Here is a 24080-nt window from a genome sequence, read left to right on the forward strand (position 1 = left end):
CTGGAATGGAAGGGAAGGAGAGCACAGCAACAAGGAACTTAGACACTGTGGAGTACATCTAACACACTATTTCCATGAGCAGGTACTGTGCAAGCCTCTTAATGACAGTAAATCAAGTCTGCTTAAGGAATACAGGAAAACAAAACCAACATGGCCATCAAAGCTGTCTGGGCAAAGAAAAAGGAAAAGGGCTTTAATATTTAACCTTAAGAACAGAAAACTCTCAAATTTCTTTCCCAAAAATAGCCTACATCCCCACAATAAAAGAAAATCGTTTTAGTAAGGCTTGACAGAAATTTGTTCTGAAACCAAATGTGAGGTAACTAGTAAGATACAGAATAGATAGCTTCTAGGGGGGAATCAGTTTATAAAAATAAAATTTGCTTATGACCTCTGAGACATTATGATAAGTATCAGTGATCAGTTACAATCTCTCATAATGACTAGTTAGCTAATTTCAATCTTCACAACAGCAACTTCTCTCTTACAGTATACACTCTATCTACTGTTGACACTTAACATACATGATGGTACAGAAGAAAAGAAGAAATCCACCCAACCTGCTGCAAGTTTCTCAAGAATTCTTTTTCTTTTCTCAGAATGCAAAAGAAATGAAAAGTTGAAAGGATATCTGAAATGAACCAGAGATGGAAAGGAGACTACGCTCAAGTATCCTTACCAATGCTATCAAGAGTCCTAGAGCTATGCTTCTGAAGTATGAACGTGCATGCAAACTCCAAGAAGATTTTTTGTGTGTGCACATTATGCCTCTGTAGGTTTGGAGCAGGATCTAAGACCATCCATTATAACTAGCTTCCAAATGAGGCCAATATGGCTGGTCCACAGACCACACTTTGACAAAAGAAAACGGAAGGCAGCCCTGGCTGGTGTGGCTCAGTGGACCGAGTGCCGGCCTGCAAACCAAAGGGTAGCTGGTTTGATTCCCAATCTCAGTCGCATGCCTGGGTTGCAGGCCTGGTCCTCAGTAAGGGGAGGGCTCGAGAAGCAACCGCACACTGATGTTTCTCCTTTCCCCCTCTCTAAAAATAAACAAATAAAATATAAAAAAAATAAAACAGAAGGCAAGGACAGAAACTTAAAAGAATAGCACTGTTGGGATGAACAAGATTAGGGTTTCTCTGAGAAAGAAAAGAATGTCCAAGATATATAAAAACTAAGTAGAAAAAGAGGCTGTTGATTCCCAAGTAGAATCTTCCCCCCCTCTCCTTGTTAGTATAATCCTGTGTGTCGCCACAAGCGGTTTAAAAACAAAGAAAACTTAGAAAAACCTCAAAGAAAGTCAAGTACTAAATGCATAGAAGGAAGAGAAAGAGTGTCCTGACTGGTGTGGCTCAATGAGTTGGACATCATCCCATGAACCGGCAAGTCACCAGTTCAACTCCCTGTCAGGGCACATGGCTGCATTATGGGCCAGATCCCAGGTTGAGGGTGTGCAAGAGACAAGTGATCGACAATTCTCTCACACATCAATGTTTCCCTCCCTCTCTTTCTTCCTCCCTTCCCCGCTCTAAAAATAAATTAAATCTTTTTAAAAAAAAGAAAGAAAAAGGAAAAGAGAATCTGGGGGCTGGAAGCAGAAGATGGGAATGTAGGTAGCAGCTAATATAGATCAGGCAATCTAGAGGAAGATTAAAAAAAAAGCCTCTATTAGGCTCCTAAAACCACTTCCACCTCCTTCCTTGCCGCCATTACTCTTATCTCTCTGTTTTCCTGTTACTAGAACCCTTATGCTATTCTTCACACCAGGCTCACTTTCTGCCCATTCTGTTATATATCTGTAGTTTATAGTTGAGTAAACAGGAAAAGAATAGTTATAATTTGCCCACTGGATAAATGGAATTTCAAACTAGACATCCTGCCCTTTTCCAATTCAACTGCTGTCTTCAGTTTAGTGCCTGAGTTACCACGCAGCTGACCTCTTCAGTATCCAACTCACAGATTACAGTTAATTACATTGAAAACTTCACTCTCTGTCATTATTCTACCCAACATTTTTCATGAATTCCCCATTGTCTCTGAGGCATAAAATTGAGATGCTTTGCCCTGGCAGGGTTGCTCAGTTGGTTGGAGCATCAGCCAGCCCCTTCACCAAAATGTCATGGGTTTGATCTCCGGTCAGGGCATATACCTAGGTTACGGGTTTGATACCCGGTCAGGGTGTGTAAGGGAGGCTACCAATCAAGGTTTCTTTCTCTCACTCATTCTCTCCCCCACCCCATCCTCTTGCTCTAAAACCAGCAAATATACCCTTGAGTGAGGATTTTTTTTTAAAACTAGGAAAAAAAGGGAAGGAAAAAAACTGAGATGTTTCACAATTTACATGTTCTTACTGTGAAAGTCACTTAATGTCCCTGAGTCTTAATTTTTCTCATGTAAAAAAGTTAGGATGGCGTCAACCAGAGTCTTCCAAGTTATGCACCATGATTCATTAGTAAGTTATGAAATCAGTTTACAGTGTGACGAGGAAGTTAAAACGGTTGGCCAGGATAAATTTCTCCCTCTATTACTGGGTTGGGAGCTAAGAGGAAATTTCTAGGGGACTGATTTTCAACCTTTTTCATCTCATGGCACACATAAACTAACCACTAAAATCCCAAAGCACACCCCGCAACATAGGTATAATTTTGATTCATTCACACCAGATGGCTATTGTTGTGTTGGCTGTCATTTTTTAATTTGACAAGCTAAGGAAGAAGAGGTCAGTGCCTGTATGAAACAGTCATGTTTGTTCAGAACTGCATGTTTTAAAAATTCTTGAGGCATATCTATGTGCCTCTTGCGGCGCATGGGCTGAAAACCCTGTTCTAGGGTAAAAACCAGTGGCTGTTCAACCTCTTTGTAACCAGGACCATAGGAACTTAGGAAGATGAACTGGTGGAATGCTTTGAGGAGAATGTTTCCAATTTATAACAGCTTACAGTATCAGTGGTTCTCAAAGAATGGTCCAAGGACCAGCAGCATGTGAGCTACCTGAAAACTTGTTAGAAATCCAAATTCTGAGGCTCCACCCCAGACTTAGTGAATCAGAAACTCTACAGGTAAGGTCCAGCAATCTATGCCTTACAAACCCTCCAGGCAATTCTGGTGCATGTTCCAGTTTGAGAACCACTGTAGTAAATGATTTACAGATTTATGAGGAGTGGCTCCCTGAAGAACGTCACACAAATCCCTGAGGTATAAAATTAGTATGTTTCATCATTCAGAGCCTCCTTGCTGTATGAGGTGACTCACAAATCTCCCTTACAATACTGATGTACCATTGCCAGCCAGAAGAACATGTGCCTGATGTGGGAATCACAGATTATGAGGCTATGTGACATGTCCCCTCTTCCTGATTATTTCCCTTTGCCTCTTGATTCCTTATGTTCTTGAAATATGTGTAAAGCATGATTCTCGGCAAGATCTCTGATTTATATGTGTCTGATTTGACATTCTGATTCTTTGTGTTAGCTTAGAGAATCACAACCAGCATGTTTTAAAAATGAAAAAGGATATAATAGGAATCAGAGGGCATCATTTATAGAATTGCTTTGTGAAAATTGCCTCAGGATTCTCACTCACATTCTCTCTATCTCATACCCAAATTCACAATATGCACAGTGTAGCAATGGAAAATACATTTCTTACTGTGGATCGTGGATAAGAGTATTTGAAAAATACTGGTCTGAATAATTTTCACTAAGAAAGCCCAAAGTTATCAACAGATAAAAAACACTTTCCTCCCAATAAACCCTGAGGTTTGCGAAAACTACTGAGTGATTCCAAAGATCTTCAAATACTCACATGCGATTCCAGCCTTGCAAGTAAGCCTCTTGTGAACTGATTCTGCGTCATCTCTCCAACTGAAGCTAATACTCGTGCCCTTCCCACATTAGACTATCCTGACCACAATCCTGCATATTCTCTTACACAGATCTTTCTTAGACTGGCCTCTTTACTCTCTTAATCTTATGCATTATTCAAGACCCAGGTCAATTTCTAGCTTCTCTATAAAGTTTTCTCTCCTGGATTTAGCCTAGAGTGAACAAAACCCCCTATCACTCATTTTGCATTACATAAATTGTCTTAACTTGCATATATTAAGAGGTCAAAATGGGTCTTTAAAAAAATAATAAAGCAAGCTTGTAAATTCTTCAAGTTCTGAGACTTCTACTTCTTTACAAAGCCAAGATCACTTGACATTTGCAAATTAGCAAGAATTCAAGTACTTCTTGAGATTTTTTTATAACATAACATCATTGAGTCTTGAGATGCTAAGTAAATTAGAAGTAAGATGTTAGTGAAATGTAACAGATGATTCAAAAATGACTAAAACTCACTGTATACAATAACTCCTCTGGAGTGACGGGACTGGTGAAGATGGTGCGCAGGCACCGGAGGCAAGCTTCAATGAACTTCAGGTCTGGGGACAACAGTCCTATTAATAGAAAATAGATTTGAGACTTATCTTTTCAACCCATATTCAAAACTGCAAATTGTTTCTAAGTTTTACTTGTATAAAAATGACTTCCCTACATACCTTGCAGTAAGGCAGGGATAATATGGCAATCTAGTAGAGACTTGACGTTGTTTTCAGTACCCATAGCAAGACTTCCCAATACCACTGCACATTCAGTTTTCAGCTCTGTACTTGAGGTTTCTTGCTGAAGCAAGTACAACAATCTAAAAAGAATGAACTTGATAAACAGAAGAGACTAAAAAACTTAAAAGTGAATTAGCTGAAAGTAATGTCACAAAAAAGGCTACCAATACATTGTGTATACTAAAAATATGGTTGATAAGTTTATAAAGGGTAGGAAATGGTCATTTGTTTTATCAGCTGCTAATTTAATAAAGAAATATCTGGCGAAAATCTAGAAGAGATTTTTCTTAATTTTGAGCAAAAAGAACTATCATATATTCTTAAGAGTTTATCAGAACTATAAATCTGAAAGTTGTCCAAAGTGGCCTCTGTAGAAACAGCAACATCACAAGTTCATGTTACCTGCCACTTCAGAATGTGAAAACAACCAATGCCAAGTGCTGCTGGGTCTTCCATTCAGACTAGAAATGAACCTTAAACAACCAGAGTTATAGTTCAGAGATGACAGAGGTCTAGTCTAGAGGGAGTCATTCAGGTCCCTGTGCAGCTCTTCAAGCAAGGGAAGCTCTCTTCCTTCTCCAGTTCTCCCATTTGGGGAGTCAGGGGATCCTCCCATTTCCATTCCAGCCCAGCCTGATGAGTAACTACTCTCCAAATTCCAATCATCCACCACTTGTGACTACCTCTCTCGTTCTAATACAGAACTCTCATGCTCCCTAAAGCATATTTATATAATGACCACTAATTCCCTTAAAAAGGCTACTGACTGCTTTATGGTTACCAAAGTATATATTTGAAGTTGGTTATGATAAAAACAACACAACCATTAATCCCATATCAAAAGATAAAAAAAGAACAGAAAAAACCAAAATACTAAAAAATTCTAAATGAAAACTTATAAGAACTGCACATAAAACTTAGTTCTGAATAGCAAAGGCAAATAGAAAGTTATACAACTGTCATTATCCACCAAAAGGAAGCTTATTAGGTCATGAGAAGAAATAAACTTTCTGTTAACTTAAAAAACAGCAACTTTATTATAAGTTGATGTTTTATTAGAAATCAAATAAAGAAGAAGAACAGAAAACCAACCAATTCTCTCTCTCCCTCTCTTTTAATTTACAAAAAGATTTTGAGAAACCTGAGAAATCAAAAACTGCCATGGCTCTGAGTAGATAGGGAAGAATGAATCAGGCTGGTGCGACACATTCTTCTATTACAGGGTCAATGATCTTGAACTTCTAAAAAGTATTCACACATTCACTTCATAGTCCATTCTCTGGTACTTTGACTTGTTTTATTTCTTACAAATGCTCCATGAAACTCAGGAAATTTGACGCTTTCCAAAAATAGAATAGGCAATACAGGAAAAAGATCATTCGTATGGTTGAGAATGAGAAATACATTAGAATTAGCATGAACAGCAGAAAAGGAAATGATACCAAACATACCTTGGAACAGCTCCTAAAACAATGAGGTTGGCTTTCTGCTTGTTGTTTCCAATTACGGCATTTTTCATGTCTCTGAATTCAGGGGAGGAGAAAGGGTAAGGTATATTGAGACATCACACACACAAAAAAAATCGAAGATCAATCATTCCCCTTTATCTTTATTATGTAACATCTTGGATTGGCAAGTACAGAAGTCGGTGACAAAGTCAAAGCGCTGACCCTTTTCCCCCTGGAAGGCCAAAGGGAGGGAACCTGAGGGATGTAAAACACATACTGGGGTGGGGGGAGTGGGAGATATCCTGAGTACTGGGTAAAAGACTCCCAATGAAAACAAAACCAAACCGAGTTTTTTTTAAAAGGCCACTGAACTCTTGAGTATAAAGAAATATATAAAGCATATACACATCCTCACTCACAGATCTGGGAGTACAAAGTAAAAGCAACCAGCCCACTGACGTATCTGACCTTGTTTCAAGGAGAATGACTTTGTTCACTCTTTTTTGTGACTTCTTATGGACTGAGTATTTCTTATGATTCTACTTTATCTCCTTTATTATTTTGTTAGCTGTACCTTTTTGGGTTTTTCATGTTTGCCTTACAATCTATAATGTGCATGTTTCAACAATCTTCAAGGGATACCACCCCCGTTTCATGGGTATTGTTAGAGCATTGCAGGTATAATACTTCCATTTCCCCATCCATTCTTTGTGCTGCTACTGTTACACACTTTATTTTTAAAGTAATTAGAAACAACCTAATATAGTGTTACTATGCTTGTTTAAGCAGCCAATTATCTTTTAAGGAGATTTAAATTTTTTAAAAAAATCTTTGATGTTTCTTTCATATTCACCAGTAATTTTTATTCCAGCTACACTCAGATCTCTACTTCACCAGGAATTAAAATTTTGTTAACAGAGTATCTCTATCAATGACCAATTGGTTCACAAACCCGGTTAGTTTCAAAGGACGGGTAGGGGAAAAATAGCTTGAAATAAACCTAGTACTACTAATAAAATGTTTAATAAAAAACAATACATTTAATAAAATTTTTAAAATACCCTAACTGGTCAGTAGTCCTATCTTAATATAAAACACTGGAACACTATGTGATCTCCATACCAGTGATTCTCAAAGTGGGAAAGAGGGCAGTACAGCCCCCTAGGAACATTTCAAAAGTTTGTGAGGTATCTGGAAACTTCTGGTCATAGTTTTACAAATATAAAGCATATTTTACAGTTATAAAATTATAATTTTCAGTACGCACCCTGTAAATAAAAGGAAGGGTATACTCTTTGTTAAGAGTCACTTCACTTTGGAAAACCAGATCACTAGCACAGCGACACTCCCGGTTCATGAGTCATCAATAGCACACACCTATATCAGCCCACACCTGCAGCACCTGCATTTACACTACTTCACTGAAGTTTTCTAATACAGTCACACCTAAGCATTTATATATTGGAACATTATAAATTACCTTCTTCTTAAATTTTCCTTTACATTACAAGGAGGGAAGGCATTCTTTTTAGAGTTATATACGAGAGTAGGTTATATTATTATGGATTTAATTTCAGCATACTACAGGGGATGTTACAAAATATTTATAAGGGGAAGTTAGGTGTGATAGCACAAGGCCATTGCTATAGAGCCTCAAAGTTCTTAACTCACCCATTTCTTTCTAACCCAAACTAAGCTCCCCTAGATACCTGACCAACATCTCTTTGACCCCCTCTTTGAGGTGGCAGAACTCTACAATATACAAGAATTTTTTGCCAACATTGAAGATGAGAATCCTGAAAGAATTCTATAGTTGGCAAACCATGATCTTGTAGAAAAGCAGAGTAGGAAACAGAGGGAGAAAAAGTTACTTTAAAAAAATCAACAAGTAATCATGACAGTCGCTATGTATTTATAAAACCAAAGACATTTGCTGGCATAAAAGCCCTGGTATTAATTATATCCTTCTCCTCAATTACCTTCTTAGATCATTGAAGAAAAACACTACTATGGCACAGTGCTCTGCTGAAAGCTTATTCTCCTTACAAGTTTGGAATAGCATTTGCACAAGTCTTGAGGCAAACACTGCACACCGGCCTAGTCTTCTTCCACTAGCGCAGTGCCTGAGGGTAGGTCTATTTTTCAGGCCATATCTCTCTCTATAAATTATTCATCAGATCTTCCATATGGTTCACAGGGACTAGTAGGAGTATTTTTTGTTTAAGGGTACTAAATTGAATGAATTTACTGAGGTTTTTACTAAGTTCTGATATATGATATTAAAATTATGTGATATCAAGCCTCATTTAGCAAAGCACAGTTGTGGCAGACTGTACATCTAGGCTCCCGCCTCCTTACATAGAGACTTACTTTGCAATCATCAGCTTATAGACCCTAACCCAGCAGTTTGCCATTTACTCTCATCTTATTCCCTTTTCTCAGTATGTTCTGCCTGTACCAGGGCAGCTCATTCATTTATTCAGCCGCTATCTATACAGGGTCTCTTTTGTGCCAGGTTCCATTCTGGATGCTCTCTCTATTCTGGAACTCCCAACCATAACGTTTCCCCAGATTTCTCCCATTCTTGCTAAACTAAGCAGAAATGAGGTATTCCCGCATTACCATATGAACATATCTTAAATATCTGAAACCATGTCAGAGTAAATGTTTTTATAGATAAAAGCAAACAATAACCCTCCCAAGACCAACTGTCCAGTTCTCTTAATAGTTTGCAAAAAAAAAGACATGAAGGAGCCAGCTGATAGTTACAGAGTAAATCTAGACTAGAGAGAACACAATTAATAACATGGACCAATGTCGAAAGAAAGCAATTCTTGCCCTGGCACTAATAAGTAAAATATTTCTATGCTAGATAAGGAAGAAGAAATGTTAATGCCCAGCAAATAAATTCTATTCTGCTACTACTATAAAGGGATACTACTATAAGATCATTTCTATAAAAGAGTTAAACCAAAAAAGATGATAATTATCACATATACCCATCTTCAGCAGTTCTAAGTACAGTGTAGGATTCCATTTCAGAGCCAGCCAGATGCAGATTATATTTGCAAATTATATTATATTCTTGTTATCAGATTATAGCTATTCTTCTCTCATCTCCTTAGCCCCTCCCTCATACCTTTATACCCTTCCCAGGCTAACTCCTCATTTTTCAGACCTGAACGTTGATGTCATGGCACATCCTCTTAGACACATGCCCCAACCACTCCCAGGTCTGGGTTAGGTGTCCCTCCCCGGTGCCCTCTATCATAGCACACTCATTACTTTGTTAGGATAGAAATCTGCCTTGAGAGGCAACAAAGCCAGCCTGACCTGGAACTATCAGAGAAGTTACTATCAGTAGATCATAAAATGTGCCACACAGAAATCCGTATTTTTGTAAAATGCAAACTTACAACTATTACCCAAGATGGAAGCACAGGTAAACTATGCAAGATTTATTTACTACTTTGAAGTTTACAAAACACTCCATATTTATTAAAAATAAGGTATTTTATTTAATATTCATCACAACCTTGAGTAAGATTACACTTTACAGATGAGGAAGTTAGACTCAGCTTTGGGGCTTTTCTCAGAGCTCCACATTAAATGAGAGAGCTGGTCTAAACCCGTATTTTTTATGCCAAGTATTATCTCCACTGCCTCTGGTATATCAAGCATTTAGAACAGTCTAATAAAAAAAGAAGTCAGGAAATAGGTTTCCCCTTTTCCTCCTGCATTTCAATTTTACATTTTTATACAAAATAAGAGTATTCCTAACTTTCAGTAAAAGACATATTGTTCCCACTAAATCAAAGAAATATAATCTCATGTCTACCACCTTTTAACGTTGGGAGAAATAATGCCCTACTTATACACTACTGAAATTCAAGTTAGTTTTGTGCTCACCATGTGCTAACCTCTATAAAGGACACAAAAGCAGCGTATAATGAGATGCCTGACCTAAAGGAGTTTACAATTTCCTTGGAGAGACCGAAATAGCACTAACAATGTAAGGCTATATTATAAGTTGAGTGCTTATAGGGCTGAGGAAAGTAGACGAAGAGGATAAGCTTAACAGGTTTTGAGACAATGGTGAGAACTAAGATGAACTAAGAAAATGGCAAGGATTTTGACAAATGGATAGGGAAAGCAAAAAGAAAAGCCATTCACAGAAGACCACACTGAAGATAAAAATGGTGTATTTCTGGGGCCGAATTAGGAGCCTGGATTGAAAAGAGTGTCCCCTTTAAGATGGCACGAAACATAAAATTAGAAAAGTGATAGGGAGAACAGACAAATAAAGGGAGGTAGATTAAGGAGCAATCATGTTTTTGATCAGAAAACAAAAATGAAGAAAGCAATAACTAAGGAAGATAAGCTAAATATGGAATGGATTAGAATGCAGATAACACTAAAGTCAATGGCTAATGCCCTTCCTTTGTGGTCCCAAGACTCCCTACACTTATCATTATCATAACATTCACAATCAAACTACTGTGGACTGTCTCTTTAGCTGTCTCCTCCTTTAGACGTTTGCATCCTTCAGAGCAATGAGTACATTGTTCATCCTTATTAATTCCCACACTAGCATGATGCCTAGTACCTGGTAGGCACATAACACATGTTTGTTGAAGGAATTAGTCAGTCTATCCAAGTATCTGGTTCTGTGACACTGGTTAGGGTGGCAACCACAGGAATCATTAATACAAAGGATGTTTGAAGAAGCACTTAAAAAGGTGAGTTGACCTGGCTGGTGTAGCTCAATGGATTGAGCACGGGCCTGCGAACCAGAGTATCGCGGTTCAATTCCCAGTCAGGGCACATGCCTGGGTTGCAGGCCAGTTCCCAGTAAGGGACACATGAGAGGCAACCATACACTGATATTTCCCTCCCTCTCTCCTTCCCTTCCCCTCTAAAGATAAATAAAGAAATAAATCTTTTTTTAAAAAAAGGTGAGTTGTAGGTACAAGAAATGTGTTATGTGACATATCTTGAGTGAGTACTTCAAGTCTGCGTACTTGGGTATAAGAACACTAAAAGTTTGGAGAATAAATCCCATAGGAAGACAAGGATCTCTCTTAATTTTGGACACACTGAATTATCTCTGAGGTGAGATAAGAATATCCAGATAGAAATGCTAAAAAGTAAGCCTTGGGGATATCCCATTCTTTGAGGACTGGAAAGGAAGAGACATGAATTTGTCAGGGAACATTTTTTAAAGCTAAAATCTAGCTACAATCTTAAATTTGCCCACTAATGTGAGGGAGGACCCCCCCCCCGAAAAAAAAACAACAACAGAATTATCTGCTGGAGGACGAGCCCTTTGTATTACTGGCTTCCACTGCTAGGTGAGTGTTCCAGGAACTCATCTGTATCTGTGTGCCAGTTGACATTAGTGTGAGAGGCTGCATTTGGCTTCAGTGAATTTTTTTTTGAAGATTCTCTCATCAAATTTGCCTATTTCATGATGGGGATTTATGAGCACATTTGCCCATACCAGACTGAGCGTTCAGCAGTTTTTGACCAAAACACAGCATAACCCCTCTGCCCCACTCTCCCTATTCACTCAATCTCACCCTGAGTGACTGTTTTTGTTTCACCTGATGAAAAAAGTCCTCAAAGGGAAACATTTTGCTGATGTGGAAGAGGTGAACCAAAAAAACAGCAGAAGCACTAAAAGCCATCAAAATCAACAAGTTCAGAAACTGTTTTGAGCAATGGAAATGTTTCAACAGGTCGACTGCATCAAGTGGAGAGTACTTGGAAGGTGACTGAAGTTTAAACATGTAAGAATAAATACACAATTTTTGGTCAATAAATTTCATTTAGGGGGCAATTTCCCCTCATATATGAACTCAAGAGGCACCTAATTTTACATGGAAGCTAGCCTTTCTGCTTCCTCTCTTTGCTCTGAAAGAGATGAAGCATGGTGAAGAGAAAGGACTCAGATATCAAAACAATATATACAGTGCCTGCAACCACGTATGTCTAAATTAAGAGCATAATGATAGTGATCAAAACCAAGAAAGAAAGTATACATTGCACAGTGCCATTAAAACAGTAGCAAAAGTAAAAAAAGAATTAAGATCTAGATCTGCAGGGGAAACATAGTTTCAGTCAATCAGGTATAAGCATATTTATTCCCAAACAATCAAAATAGCGTAAGTTTTACATGAAAACATACTATTATCTAAAACCAGAAAATTGCTGAAGATGGAAACCTGTAGCTAAAAGGTTCATTACGTCATTTTCACTTTGAATCAGTATTATTTTTCGCTTACCTGAAGAAGCTCTTATTTGTAATACTGTACATTCATTCTTGATCTAATAGATATCAAGTAGCCAAAGAATAAACTGGATACTGAAAACTACCATCTAAGTATAAATAAAGTCTGACCTACTTATGAAAACTCACTGTTTATTTAGACAGCCATAAAATAAGGAAAAAATACATATTTGTGACTAGCTAGAACAAGGCAATGTGGTAAATAAACAACTTACTAAATTACTGGGACTTGACAAATCACAAACATAGTCACTGCTCTGTCCCTTTAATTATAATTATTATAATGTTATTTTTGATGAATATAATATCCAAACATCCAAGTACAGTTAAGTTTTCTATTATCCAGCATGGTTAGGAAATGGAATACAGTCATATTCCAATTAAAGTTACTATTTCCATATATGAACTGCCAATTTTAAAAGAACTTGATAATGATGATCAGTAGATCATCAAAAATATGTAAAACAGATGATCAAAAATAAGTTATGTTTAACATAAGGCTTTAATCCAAGATGCACCTGAGAAGTTTATAATGAACTTCAACTCAACTCAGCTATTTATTGTGCACCTACTATATGTATAAATTGAACAGAACTGAGAATTGGCAGTAACTTAGTTCATTCTTATAAACAAATTACCCTATGGTGTAGATTTTTGGAATGTATGTAGTATCAGATATAGTTGCAATCTATATAAATATCTGCTCAGAAATTAGGAGTTACTTTATTTCACTCTTTATTTTAGTAATATATGATTATAAAGCACCTGATATTCTCTAATATAGAGTGGCATTTAATAATTGCATTAAAAATGCCAAAATAATAATAAATAATTTGAATACATGTAATCATTCTGAAGAACGTCAAAAATGTGTTAGAGCACTGTGGAATAATATGGCTATGTATAATATATACATAATATGTTATATATAACTCTATATATATTTAGTTAAGTGGTTTAGAAATATGAAGAGACATGCGCATTTACAAATACAGATATTCTAGATATCAAAGTTAATTCCACATATACGAACAGCTTATCTAAACTGTATGTAAAAACTATGTCAATCTGATCTAGTAATTTCTGAAGAATCTTGCAAGCCTTTAAATCCTAATTCTCTGACTGAACTGTCTCAGAATACACAGTTTTAAACAAGACTCAGAATCACTCCATTTCATTTGGTATTAAAGTCATCTTTGTTTATGTTTACCTATAACACTTCTTAATCAGCTTAACCTATAACACTTTTTAAAAGTAACTGATTAAAAACTATTAAGGGAATAAACACATGTAAATACATATGTATATATTTCTTTATGAGGATATTTGTTTTGAATTATTCTAAAACTTACCCTTTAATTTAAAATTTCTTAAAAACCAAACGCTTAATTTTATGGGAGCTTTTATCTTCAGCTCACGTAAAAAAAAAAAAGTAACCTCCCTGTATCAGACTGAAACCAGAGGCACATAACTTCCTGGAAAGTCAACTAATCACTAGTAAAATAACCTTATTTGATCAGTACATCAAAATATACTTCAGAAGACACTTTTTAGCAATGGCCAGTTGGTGAAAACTACACAATAATTCTACAACATCCACAACTGTCTGCCTGAGTTTACCAGAAAGATCTGGTCTAATTTTCTGTTTCTGGTTCTATTACTTACTCAACTGAGTAGGTAAAATGGTCCTTTTATGATGTTATCTACAAAGAAGTTCCCTATATTTTAGGTTAAGGTTATACGCCTGTAACTTAGCTGAACAGATTAGTTATAAACCATAATAAAAACTCACTATTCACCTTTAACTTCTTCAATTTTTGTTTTTCCTGCTAGTATGTTTTATATGTTCACAATCTTATTGGGAAAAATCAGTTCAATACAGCTATAAAAATAATAAAAACTCTTGTTGTCTTGCAGCTAAAGCTAACTGTCAATTCTTTTATATCTTTCTCATAGGATATTTTGGATTCAAAGCCTATTACTTCAGCCTCTGTCTTTTCCTTCCTTATATTTCATAGGCCACCATGGTTGTTTACACTCAGTGGCCACCTCCCTTCTACCTACCTATTTTGGTCTAGTAATTGTCTCTGGTTGACTCAATAGTGTCTGTGTAATGTGCATAAAAAGGAAGAAACTGGTCGATTCTCTTTTCCTAAACCTCATTTTGATTCCCCCTTTCCTCTATCAACACTGCATTATTCCAATATTAGATAAGATTACTTAAAAATAAAAATATAATTCACTTATTCTCTTGACTTTACCAGGTCCAGCAGAAGTAACACCTGCTTGAGTATGGTAGGTAGGGTAATTAATATCGGTGTAATAATTTATAGCTTTAATTTAAACATTTCACCTAAAATGTCATATGGTGTGCTTAAGTGTGATATTGTTATGTTATAGAATAACATGCTTATGATTTTATAATAAAAGATTCTGTAATTAAAAAAGGGGTGTTATTTGTGCTGGACCCTGTATATAAATTAATTTTCAGACAGTTCCAAAATTCAGAAAAGAATTAAGTCAGAAAAAACAAATATTTCTCTCTGAGGAAAAGAAAGCTTTACCAAATCACACTACAGATAGCCCTATAAGGCCAGCTCTATTCTGACATAAAAATAGAATGATTCTGGGTGATCTGTCTTTTTAAAACTATAAACAGATATTAGTATTATAAGTAGCAATAACGTTTGCCAGAATGTGTTATCACCTGCATTCTCTTCTCTGAATCAAGAATTCTAGCCCTTCTCCCTCTTCTCCTTCAGTTTGAATTGTTTTATCTGTTTGATTTTTTAATTTGTATTTTCCTTCCTCTTCTTTGAGGAGAATCATCTAATTTTTGAAGTTGGTTTAAATTGGGGCCAATACTGATTAACCACTTAAGTGCTAATTTGTAGTATCCACAACATACCAGGCACTGAATTTTGTATGTCTGGTTTAATTCTTACAACTTGGCAACACAGGCAGTATTACTCTCCCTTTACAGATGATGAGGTTAAATTAAGTAACTTGCCTAAGCACACAGAAAGTAAATGACTCCACCACAAAATGTCAGAACCAGGAATTCAACATACTGTTGTCCAACTCCATATTCTTTCCACCCCCTCACCCCTTCACAAAAAACCTTTCTTATCTGTCTTAGCGGACAGCTAAATGTCTGAAATTTGATACATTTTTAAGAGGCACTAAGGATAGAAAACTACACTTTAACTGGTTGTTATAAGGCACTTTCCAATTTTATACGCTAATTGATATTTTATCAATTTTCAAGAAGCTACAGTGTTCTTTAGTAAATAGAGTTTCTGAAATAGACAAGTTAACAGTAGAATTAGCTACTCATATCAAATACAACTCAAGGTACAAGTCTTTTACACAAAATCCTTGATTGATAAATTTAGTTATTCTCCCAAATGCTACTACTATGGTTATAGTACCAGTGATAAAAATAATAACATCATCTTCTACTATCAATCAATCACTGAGCACTTAATGAGTCTGGCATTTTCAACTATTTATTGAAGAGTCTTAAGTGATTCTTAATCTAGGTGATTTGATTAAATCACTTAGTTATTTCCAGGATTATCAATCTATACCGTCTGATTGTGTGTGGAGTACCTGCCTATCTAAGGAGAAGTATTAAATTAAACCTATCCCCTCAATTAATTTGTGTATGTAACTACAACCCAAATTAATTTAACAGATTCATTTAATACATTTCCTAGTCTCAAAGAGGCTCATTAAATCATTATAAAGTCTCCCAGTTAAGGAGACAAAAGCAAAGTTAACATAATGAGAAAATATGAAGTACCATCTCCTGTTTCTGTAATCTAAGAAGTTGTGAAGATAAGGTGGGTGTCAAGTATCCCAGATGGGTGTCCATCCAGCTCCTAACTTTTCTTTCCAGTTCAACTTGAACAAACAGCTTTATACACTTGTATTCAATATTTTGCCTCCACTTTACAAATCCACATCCCCAAGGCATCCCTTCTACAATGGCTTGGTGGTCGGGGGTGAGAGAAGGGAGACTGGGGTTTGAATAAGAACTGCAGTCAGTAAAAATTTCTATACCATGGGTGAGAAAGAGTCAACCTGAAGGTACTATTGGCTAACACTAGCAGAATGAGAGAAGAAAGGGACTCATTTGTACCTTTGCTGCTATCCCAAATGTATCTCATCCTGACCCTTTTTTGGCTTCTTCCTCCGGACAGAGTTCAGGCCTGAAGGTGCTACGTGGTTTCTGACCCTGTGAGGAGTTTCAGGCTGGACCTCATCCTTTAGAAGTAAGGTGTGGAGAGCACGATAATCTGCTCTTTGAAGAATTCATTTTTCAATCAGCTGCAATCTTATACTTGTCCCACTTAATTTTTTAAAGCATAATCACCTCAAGTATGTTGCTTAAAAATGTTTCCTCTCATTAAACACAGGGGAATTTTGGAGAAGGACATTTATGTTATCAAAAGTTTATTTAAATTTTGTAATGAGTGCTTTCTAACTTCTGATATTTAAAACATCACCATGATCACCATGATATTCAAACCTTAGAGATAGTCAACAAGTTAACCGAAATCAAAGCAAGCAAACAAAAAATCCTCTGAGTTACCGTCCTAACCCTTTCCAATGATAAAAGATCAATTTTATTCTCTTGCTTTTGCTAGACTTTAAAGTCACAAAAGCATTCACCAAAGAAAACATTCTTTAAAAAATAAAACAAGTATTCTCAAAAAAAAAAAAAAGAAGCTCACCATGTTGAGCTCAGCTTTTAACAACTATAAAAAGGCAATTTTTAACAGTACAATATTAAAGTCATGACTGTTAAGGGGTCTTTCCAAAACAGCAGAAGAAAGTTATAACCCTGCATTTTCAGAATTATAATATTCGGTAGATTCAAACATGAAAACAAACAAGACTTTTGATAGACTCTTAAATACATACTACTTACATGACACCTTGTAGAACTTTCTGGGGATCAGGGTCAAATAGCCTGTCAACATAGTGGCGACTGCTAGCTGTTACTTCCTAGAAAGTGGGGGGAAAAATTATGACATCTGAAGCCATGCAAATCACAAATTCACAGCATCACCCACATCAATAGCTATATAATCTAAATTAAGGTAGATGCAGTAGAATTTCTATAAAATACTTATATTAAATCATTCCTAGAAAAGCATGTGACAAGTTAAATAAGATAAGGAAGCAAGAAGACACCTCATTCTCAGTGAAAACATAACTGGACAGTAAGACCTTTATGGTGAGCCCTGCGAGCTTTGCCGACAGAAGAACAGGGTTAAGCGTTAAGAAGCAGCTAAGTTTCTTTTCTTAACTAACTGTTGGATGTCACCTACATATGAATAAGAGATAGGAATGTTGCTTCTGTTTAGTACCCACTAAAGGGAAAGAAAATCTGGCTTTCAGCAAGGAAAAAGGATAAGGAGTTCATGAATGGTCTACGAGGAATAGTCTAGGTGCAAGAGGAAAACTCGCAGACTGATGCACCGTAGCTGCGCTGCTAGGACACATACACATGTAAAAATAAAAAGGAAAACAAAGGAGTTGCCACACTTTCTGTGAGGGGAAGACAATTAAGAATTAGAGTGATTTTTCAGGTCTGAGACAGTTTGCTAGTCTGAAATGGCTAAAGCTGGATAGAGAGTTAGAGCATAAAGGGCAAGGAGAGACACTTACCTCCTTTTATTTGTATTGTGGGGCTCTCTCTATACGTTATTTCTTGTAACACTTATTTTTGGGAGGTAACAATAATTTTTTTACATTTAATTTTCAATACTTAATATTATTTAAAACAAAGAACATTATTCTTAGTCCAAGAACCCGAGAAAAAGTATTCTTGTCCCTTGCTTTTTCTTCCTGATGCCTGCTGGAATAAGCTCATGTACTCATTAGCAAAAAATTATTAAACTGAGGAGAAAATACTTTTCCAGTTTACCCAGAACCCTATCAATAAAAAGTTAATTGCCAACACACAGTGCCAGCTGAAGCTTCTGAGTCACCAAAAGCAACTCTGAAGAAAAACCACATATATTCTAATTTCCTGACAATATAGTTAATCCAAAATCAAAGCATATTTCCACATTATAAGTGTGCAACCAAAATATACTCATAGTTTACCCAAATACCCACTTTAAAATGTACTCCACTTATAAAGAACAAAGCTGGAGATATCACACTACCCAATACAGAGCTACAATAATCAAATTATTCTATAGAGCTACAGTAATCAAAACAGCACGGTAATGGTAGGAGAACAGATACACAGACCAATGAAATGGAACTGAGACTTCAGAAATAAAACCACATGTATATGGGCACAAAAATTTGGACAAAGGAGCCAAAAACCACACAGTGCGGAAAGAAAGCCTCTTCAATAAACGATGCTGGGAGAATTGGAAAGCCACATGCAAAAAAATGCATCTAGATTACAGTCTGTCATCTTGTACAAAAATTAATTCGAAATGGATCAAAGACCTAAACATAAGAATGAAAACAATGAAGTACACAGAAGAAAACAGAAGTACTAAACTTACAGACCTGGGTCATAGAAAATATATTATGAATTTGACCCCAAAGGCAAGGGAATTAAAGGCAAAAATAAATGAATGGGACTCTACCAAACTAGAAAGCTTCTGCACAGAAAAAGAAACCAACAACAAAACAAAAAGGCAACCAACCGAATGGGAGATGATATCTGCAAACAGCTCTAACAAAGGATTAATATTCAGAATACCTAAGAACTTTTACAACTTAACACCAAACGAACAATCCATTTAAAAATGGGCAAAGGACCTGACACACACCTCTCCCAAGAAGTCATATAAATGACCATCAGATACACGAAAAGATGCTCAACTTCACTAGCTTTAGGGAAATGCAAATCAAAACTATAATGAGATACTGCCTCACACCTGTTAGAATGGTTATTATTAATAAGACAGGTAGTAAGTGTTGGTGAGGTTATGGAGAAAAAGGAACCCTCATTCACTGCTGGTGGGAATGTAAACTACTACAACCTCTATAGAAAACAGTATGGCAGTCCCTCAAAAAACTTAAAATAAGAGTTACCACATGACCCAGCAATCCATCTTCTGGGTGTCTACCCAAAAAATCTGAAAACATTTATTTGCAAAGCTTTGTGCACCCCTATGTTCACTCCAGCATAATTCATGGTGGCCAAGAGAGAGAGACAACCAGAGCATCCTTTAATAGAGGACTGGATAAAGCAGATGTGGTACATATATTCTATGGAATACTACAGCCATGAGAAAAGATAAAATACTGCCATTTGTGACAACATGGATGGACCTTAAGAATATTATGCTAAGTGAAGTCAGTCAGTCAAAATTAAGAACCACATGATTTCACTCATTTGCGAGATATAAACTCATAGACACACAAAGACAACAGTATGGTGGTGACTAGAGGGAAGGGGTTGAGGGGGTAGTAAAGGACAAAGGGGGCCTAATATATGGTGACAGAAGATGATTTGTTTGACTTTGGGTGATGGGCACACAGCGCAATCTACAGATCATATACCATAGAAATGTACACTTGAGTTCTGACTGGTGTAGCTCAGTTGGTTGGGTGTTGCCCTGCAAAGTAAAAAGGTTGCTGGTTTGATTCCCAGTCGGGGCACATACCTGGGTTGTGGATCCAGTCCCCAGTTGGAAAATGTGTGAGAGGCAACCAATAGGTGTTCCTCTCCCTCTTTTTCTCTTTCCCTTACCCCTTTCTCTAAGGATACATACAATCTTTAAAAAAAAAAAAAAGGAAAGAAAAGGAAGAAATATACACTAGAAACCTATATGAAGCTATTAACCAAGGTCACTTCAATAATTTTTTTTAAAAAGTGGCAGCAAAAGCAAGACTGATGAAAATTCTTGTGCATAACAGGGTACCATGAAAACACCTGCTAACTGGGTCTGGTTTCCTCAAAATCACAGAATCACAGAATCAGAAGGACAAATCCCTTGGTTAACAAATGAGGGATGATCTGTATCTAGAAGTCAGACCGTCAAATGTGAAGTAGGGATGCAAACAACTGTACAAATACATCAAGAGCAACATCCAGGATTAAAATGAAAATAGTATTCCTGTAATAAAAACAGGTAACTTTTGTCACTCCATTTGAGCACGTGTGTTTTCCTGACTTTCTAACATGGTACGTTCTGAGCACCTCAGCCCCTCAGCCTCCCTCCTACTTGGGCTTAATCTTTGATTTTACTGCTCCTCTCAAATGTATTTTCCCACAGCTTCTACATCTCTTACCTCTCATTGTGGTTTTTAAAAAGATAGTTGAGTTTAAAAATCTATATCTTAAAAAACACAAATTTTGCCCATTAATAGCTATTGTCTTTGGTGTTCTGTGCCTACTTCATTCAATGTAAAAAGCAGTGAGTACCTACTATATGTAAGGCACTGAAGAAGACATTAAAAATTGAAAAAATTAGTAAGGCTTGGTCTCTGCCCTCAATAGTGCATTTTCTATTGTAATCGTGTTTACATATTTATATTCCCCACTTGAACACAAAACAGATGTACACAAACATAAAGGCAGCACTGAGGAGGGAGTTAATAAACCAGGAGATTCAGTGAGGCCTTCTTAGAGGAGTTGGTTTTGGAAAAGGAGTAAGACTGCACAAGAATGGGCAGGGAAAGAAAAAACCAGTGTCACATCATAGCCACAGGACAAGCGAAGCCGATACCCACATAACGTCAGCAAGTATACCAGGTGCTGCATTGAAAAAGGAGGGGAGGTAGACAGGTGACCACAGAATGTAAAACACAAAAGGCCAACCAAGAGGTGACCCATCAGTGCAGAGTTCAGATTGGCTTTTGGTTTAAGTTCTGTGCTAGGTGCCAAAGAAAGTAAAAGAGAATGCTATGGCAGAGCTTTCCATTTAAGGAGCTTATAGTCTATAAGGAGGTCAGTCATGTACACAAAAACTAATCCTCTGAGTTGCCTAGGTATTAGCAAATTGGGCAATACAGTCACTTTTTCATGTTTATCTTACTCTGTGCTTCTGCCTAACATATTCATTTGTCTGTATGGGACAATTCCTATTATTTCATTGCTTTCTTTTGTAAATCAGGTCATCTCTCCCCTCTCAGCTCTCTTCTCTTCTTTCAACAGAGCCTGGATTTGTAAAAATCAGAGAGAGAAGGCAATTGGTACAGATATTAAATAGGTTGCTCAGGAAAAGCCACCCCCTTCTCCCAAGGACCCTTCTTTTGCCTCTGTAACTTATTTCCTTAACCAATTTCTTCTATGGCTCACTTTTAATTGCCCCTGGAACTTTCTAAATAAAATCTCTCAATAAACTTTCTCTTATAATTTGGGGGAAAATAAAAAAAGGTAACGTCTGAAGAAGGTAGAGGACTAAGTCTTGCAGCTATCAAAGCTTTTTAAGCAAAGAGAATAGCAAATGCAAAGGCTCTGAAATGCAAGTGTCTGCTGTGCTCACACAACAGAGGCCATCACAGCTGGAGCAGAAGCAGCAAAGGAGAAAGCAGGAGACTTTCTGGTCAAAGAGGGGCCAGCTGGTAAAGAGCTGTGTTGTCCCATATAATTACCACTAGCCTACATGGCTATTGAGCATTTGAAATGTGGCTAGGAACTGAACTTACAAAATTTTTAACTTTAATAACTAAAATTAAACTCTAAAAACCAGTACTGGCTCTTTCCAGGTGGCACCAAGCCATGGGCATCTCTTGGGACAACTGGTACAAGTACCGCAAGGCCAGGGGCAAGAGAAAGCCATACCACAAGAAGCAAAAATATGAGCTGGCACACCCTGCTGCCAACACTAAGACTGGCCCACACAGCACACATACAGTCCACATACCAGAAGGTAACAAGAAGTACCGTGCCTTGAGGCTGGATGTGGACAACTTCTCCTGGGGTTATGGAGTGTTATACAGGCAAATTAAGGATTATTGAGGTTGTCTACAATGTTGCCAACAACAAACTGGTCCACACCAACACTAGTTAAAACTGCAGCATACTGAACAACAGCATGCTGCTGACAGTGGTGAGTCCCACTACGCACTGCCCCTGGGCTGCATGAGGAGGGCCAAACTGACTCCTGAGGAGGAAGAGATTTTAAACAAAAAATGATCAAAGGAAATTCAGATGAAATATGATAAAAGGAAAAAGAATGTCAAAATTAGCAGTCTAGAGGAGCAGTTCCAGCAGGGCAAGCTCCTGGCATGCATTGCTTCAAGACCAGGCCAATGTAGCTGAGCAGACAAGGATGTGCTAGAGGGCAAGGAGTTGGAGTTCTATTTGAGGAAAACCAAAGCTCAGAAAGGCAGATAAGTCCTCCTCCCTCCTGTCTTAGCTCATGTAAAAAAGGTGTTTGCTCCCTGGCTGGTGTAGCTCAGTGGATTGAGCGCGGGCCTGTGAACCAAAGGATCGTGGTTCGATTGTAGGCCACATGCCTGGGTTGCAGGCCAGTTCCCAGCAGGGGACACACGAGAGGCAACCATACATTGATATTTCTCTCCCTCTCGCCTTCCCTTCCTCTCTAAAGATAAATAAAATCTTTTTTTAAAAAAGTGTTTGCTGCTCTAGAAAACAAGCAAACAAAAGCAAACGAACACACATTGGATTCATATATTAGAAAACTTTTAAGAATGTTTAGAACTACTTAGGTATGCAAATCTACTTTTTCAACAGCAAACTTTATGAAGCCTAAATACCAAACAAGTATTTCCAATCAAAATTCAATATCCAAATTGTGTAAGATACACCCCAGATTTTGAAGACTTGCTATAAAAAAGCAAAATAATTTCATCAATAATTCCTTGTATCAATTACCTGTGGAAATACTATTTTGATACATAGGTTTAAATAAGATATATTAAATTAATTTATTCTATTTTCTTTTTACTTTTACAGCACAACTACTAGAAAATTTAAAATTACATGTGTGGTTTGCTTTTCCACTGCATAGCACTGGTAAAGAGTCCTGTTGGTAATTGCAAGAATTTTTATTTTTATGGTGCGAGTTGGAAAGCAATTAGAGTTTTAGGAAAATAGAGACATGATCTGACTTGTTTTAAAAGAATCTCTCTGGCTGCAACTTTAGGAACAGACAAGTGTGTGAAGGGAGTCAGAGAACAAAAAGCAGGGAGGCTAGGAAGGAGGCTATCTCAATAATCAGAAATGCTGTTATTTCAGAGACATGACAGTAGCCTGGACTAGGGCAAGAGTTTTGGAGGTAATGAGATTCAGGCAGATGCCAGATAAATGTTGAAGCTGAAATGACTGTCAAATTCGATATGCTGTCAGACTAGATGTGGAATGTAAAAGAAGAGAGAAAGTAAAGATAAAACCTAAGGTTCTTGCCTGAGAACCTATAAAGATTGAATTGCCAATTAATGAGATGACGAAAATTGTGGGTGGTTCAGGCTTGAGTGAGAAGATCAAAAGTTCAGTTTGGGACACGTTAAATTAAGAATTTTATTAGACATGCAAATGAGAATGTCAAGTTGGCAGTTGGATACAAAGTCTAGAGTTTAGGAGAGAGCTGTGGGCTGGAGACACAAACTCAAGAAGTTGTCAGCATATAAGTGGGATGAGTTCAATTAGGGAGTGACCACAGATAAAGCAACCCTTGAAGACTGAATTCTAGAGAACTTGAAGTAGCAGCCAGTGTGGTAGAAGGAAATCCAAGAAGCCAAATGAGAGAATATTTCAAGGAGGAAGTAATCACAGATGCCAAATACTACT

The 24080-nt window shown here is 37.0% G+C and overlaps 1 protein-coding gene, 1 long non-coding RNA gene and 1 pseudogene across 4 annotated transcripts in view; 2 read left to right on the top strand and 1 right to left on the bottom strand.

Annotated features, from left to right (window-relative positions):
* ARMC8 (armadillo repeat containing 8) overlaps window positions 1–24080 on the bottom strand; it is a 101166-nt gene that overhangs the window by 59624 nt on the left and 17462 nt on the right. For 2 of the 3 annotated variants that reach the window (XM_037061204.1, XM_037061201.1), the window contains exons 2-5: window positions 17277–17353; window positions 6055–6126; window positions 4541–4683; window positions 4341–4438 (exon numbers count right to left, since the gene is read on the bottom strand). In XM_037061204.1, coding sequence (XP_036917099.1) covers window positions 4341–4438; window positions 4541–4683; window positions 6055–6126; window positions 17277–17353 — 390 coding nt within the window. The remainder of the gene's footprint in view (window positions 1–4340; window positions 4439–4540; window positions 4684–6054; window positions 6127–17276; window positions 17354–24080) is intronic. The other variant, XM_037061202.1, reaches the window with a different exon arrangement.
* On the top strand, window positions 16–22664 carry LOC118997532 (40S ribosomal protein S8-like; annotated as a pseudogene).
* LOC118997534 (uncharacterized) lies at window positions 10542–11328 on the top strand. Its single transcript, XR_005068678.1, has 2 exons — window positions 10542–10790; window positions 11007–11328. It is a non-coding gene; the product is annotated as an uncharacterized LOC118997534 (long non-coding RNA).

The sequence above is a fragment of the Sturnira hondurensis genome, unplaced genomic scaffold (assembly GCF_014824575.4).
Source record: "Sturnira hondurensis isolate 20B ecotype Veracruz unplaced genomic scaffold, ASM1482457v3 Scaffold0013299, whole genome shotgun sequence".
Lineage (NCBI taxonomy): Eukaryota > Metazoa > Chordata > Mammalia > Chiroptera > Phyllostomidae > Sturnira > Sturnira hondurensis.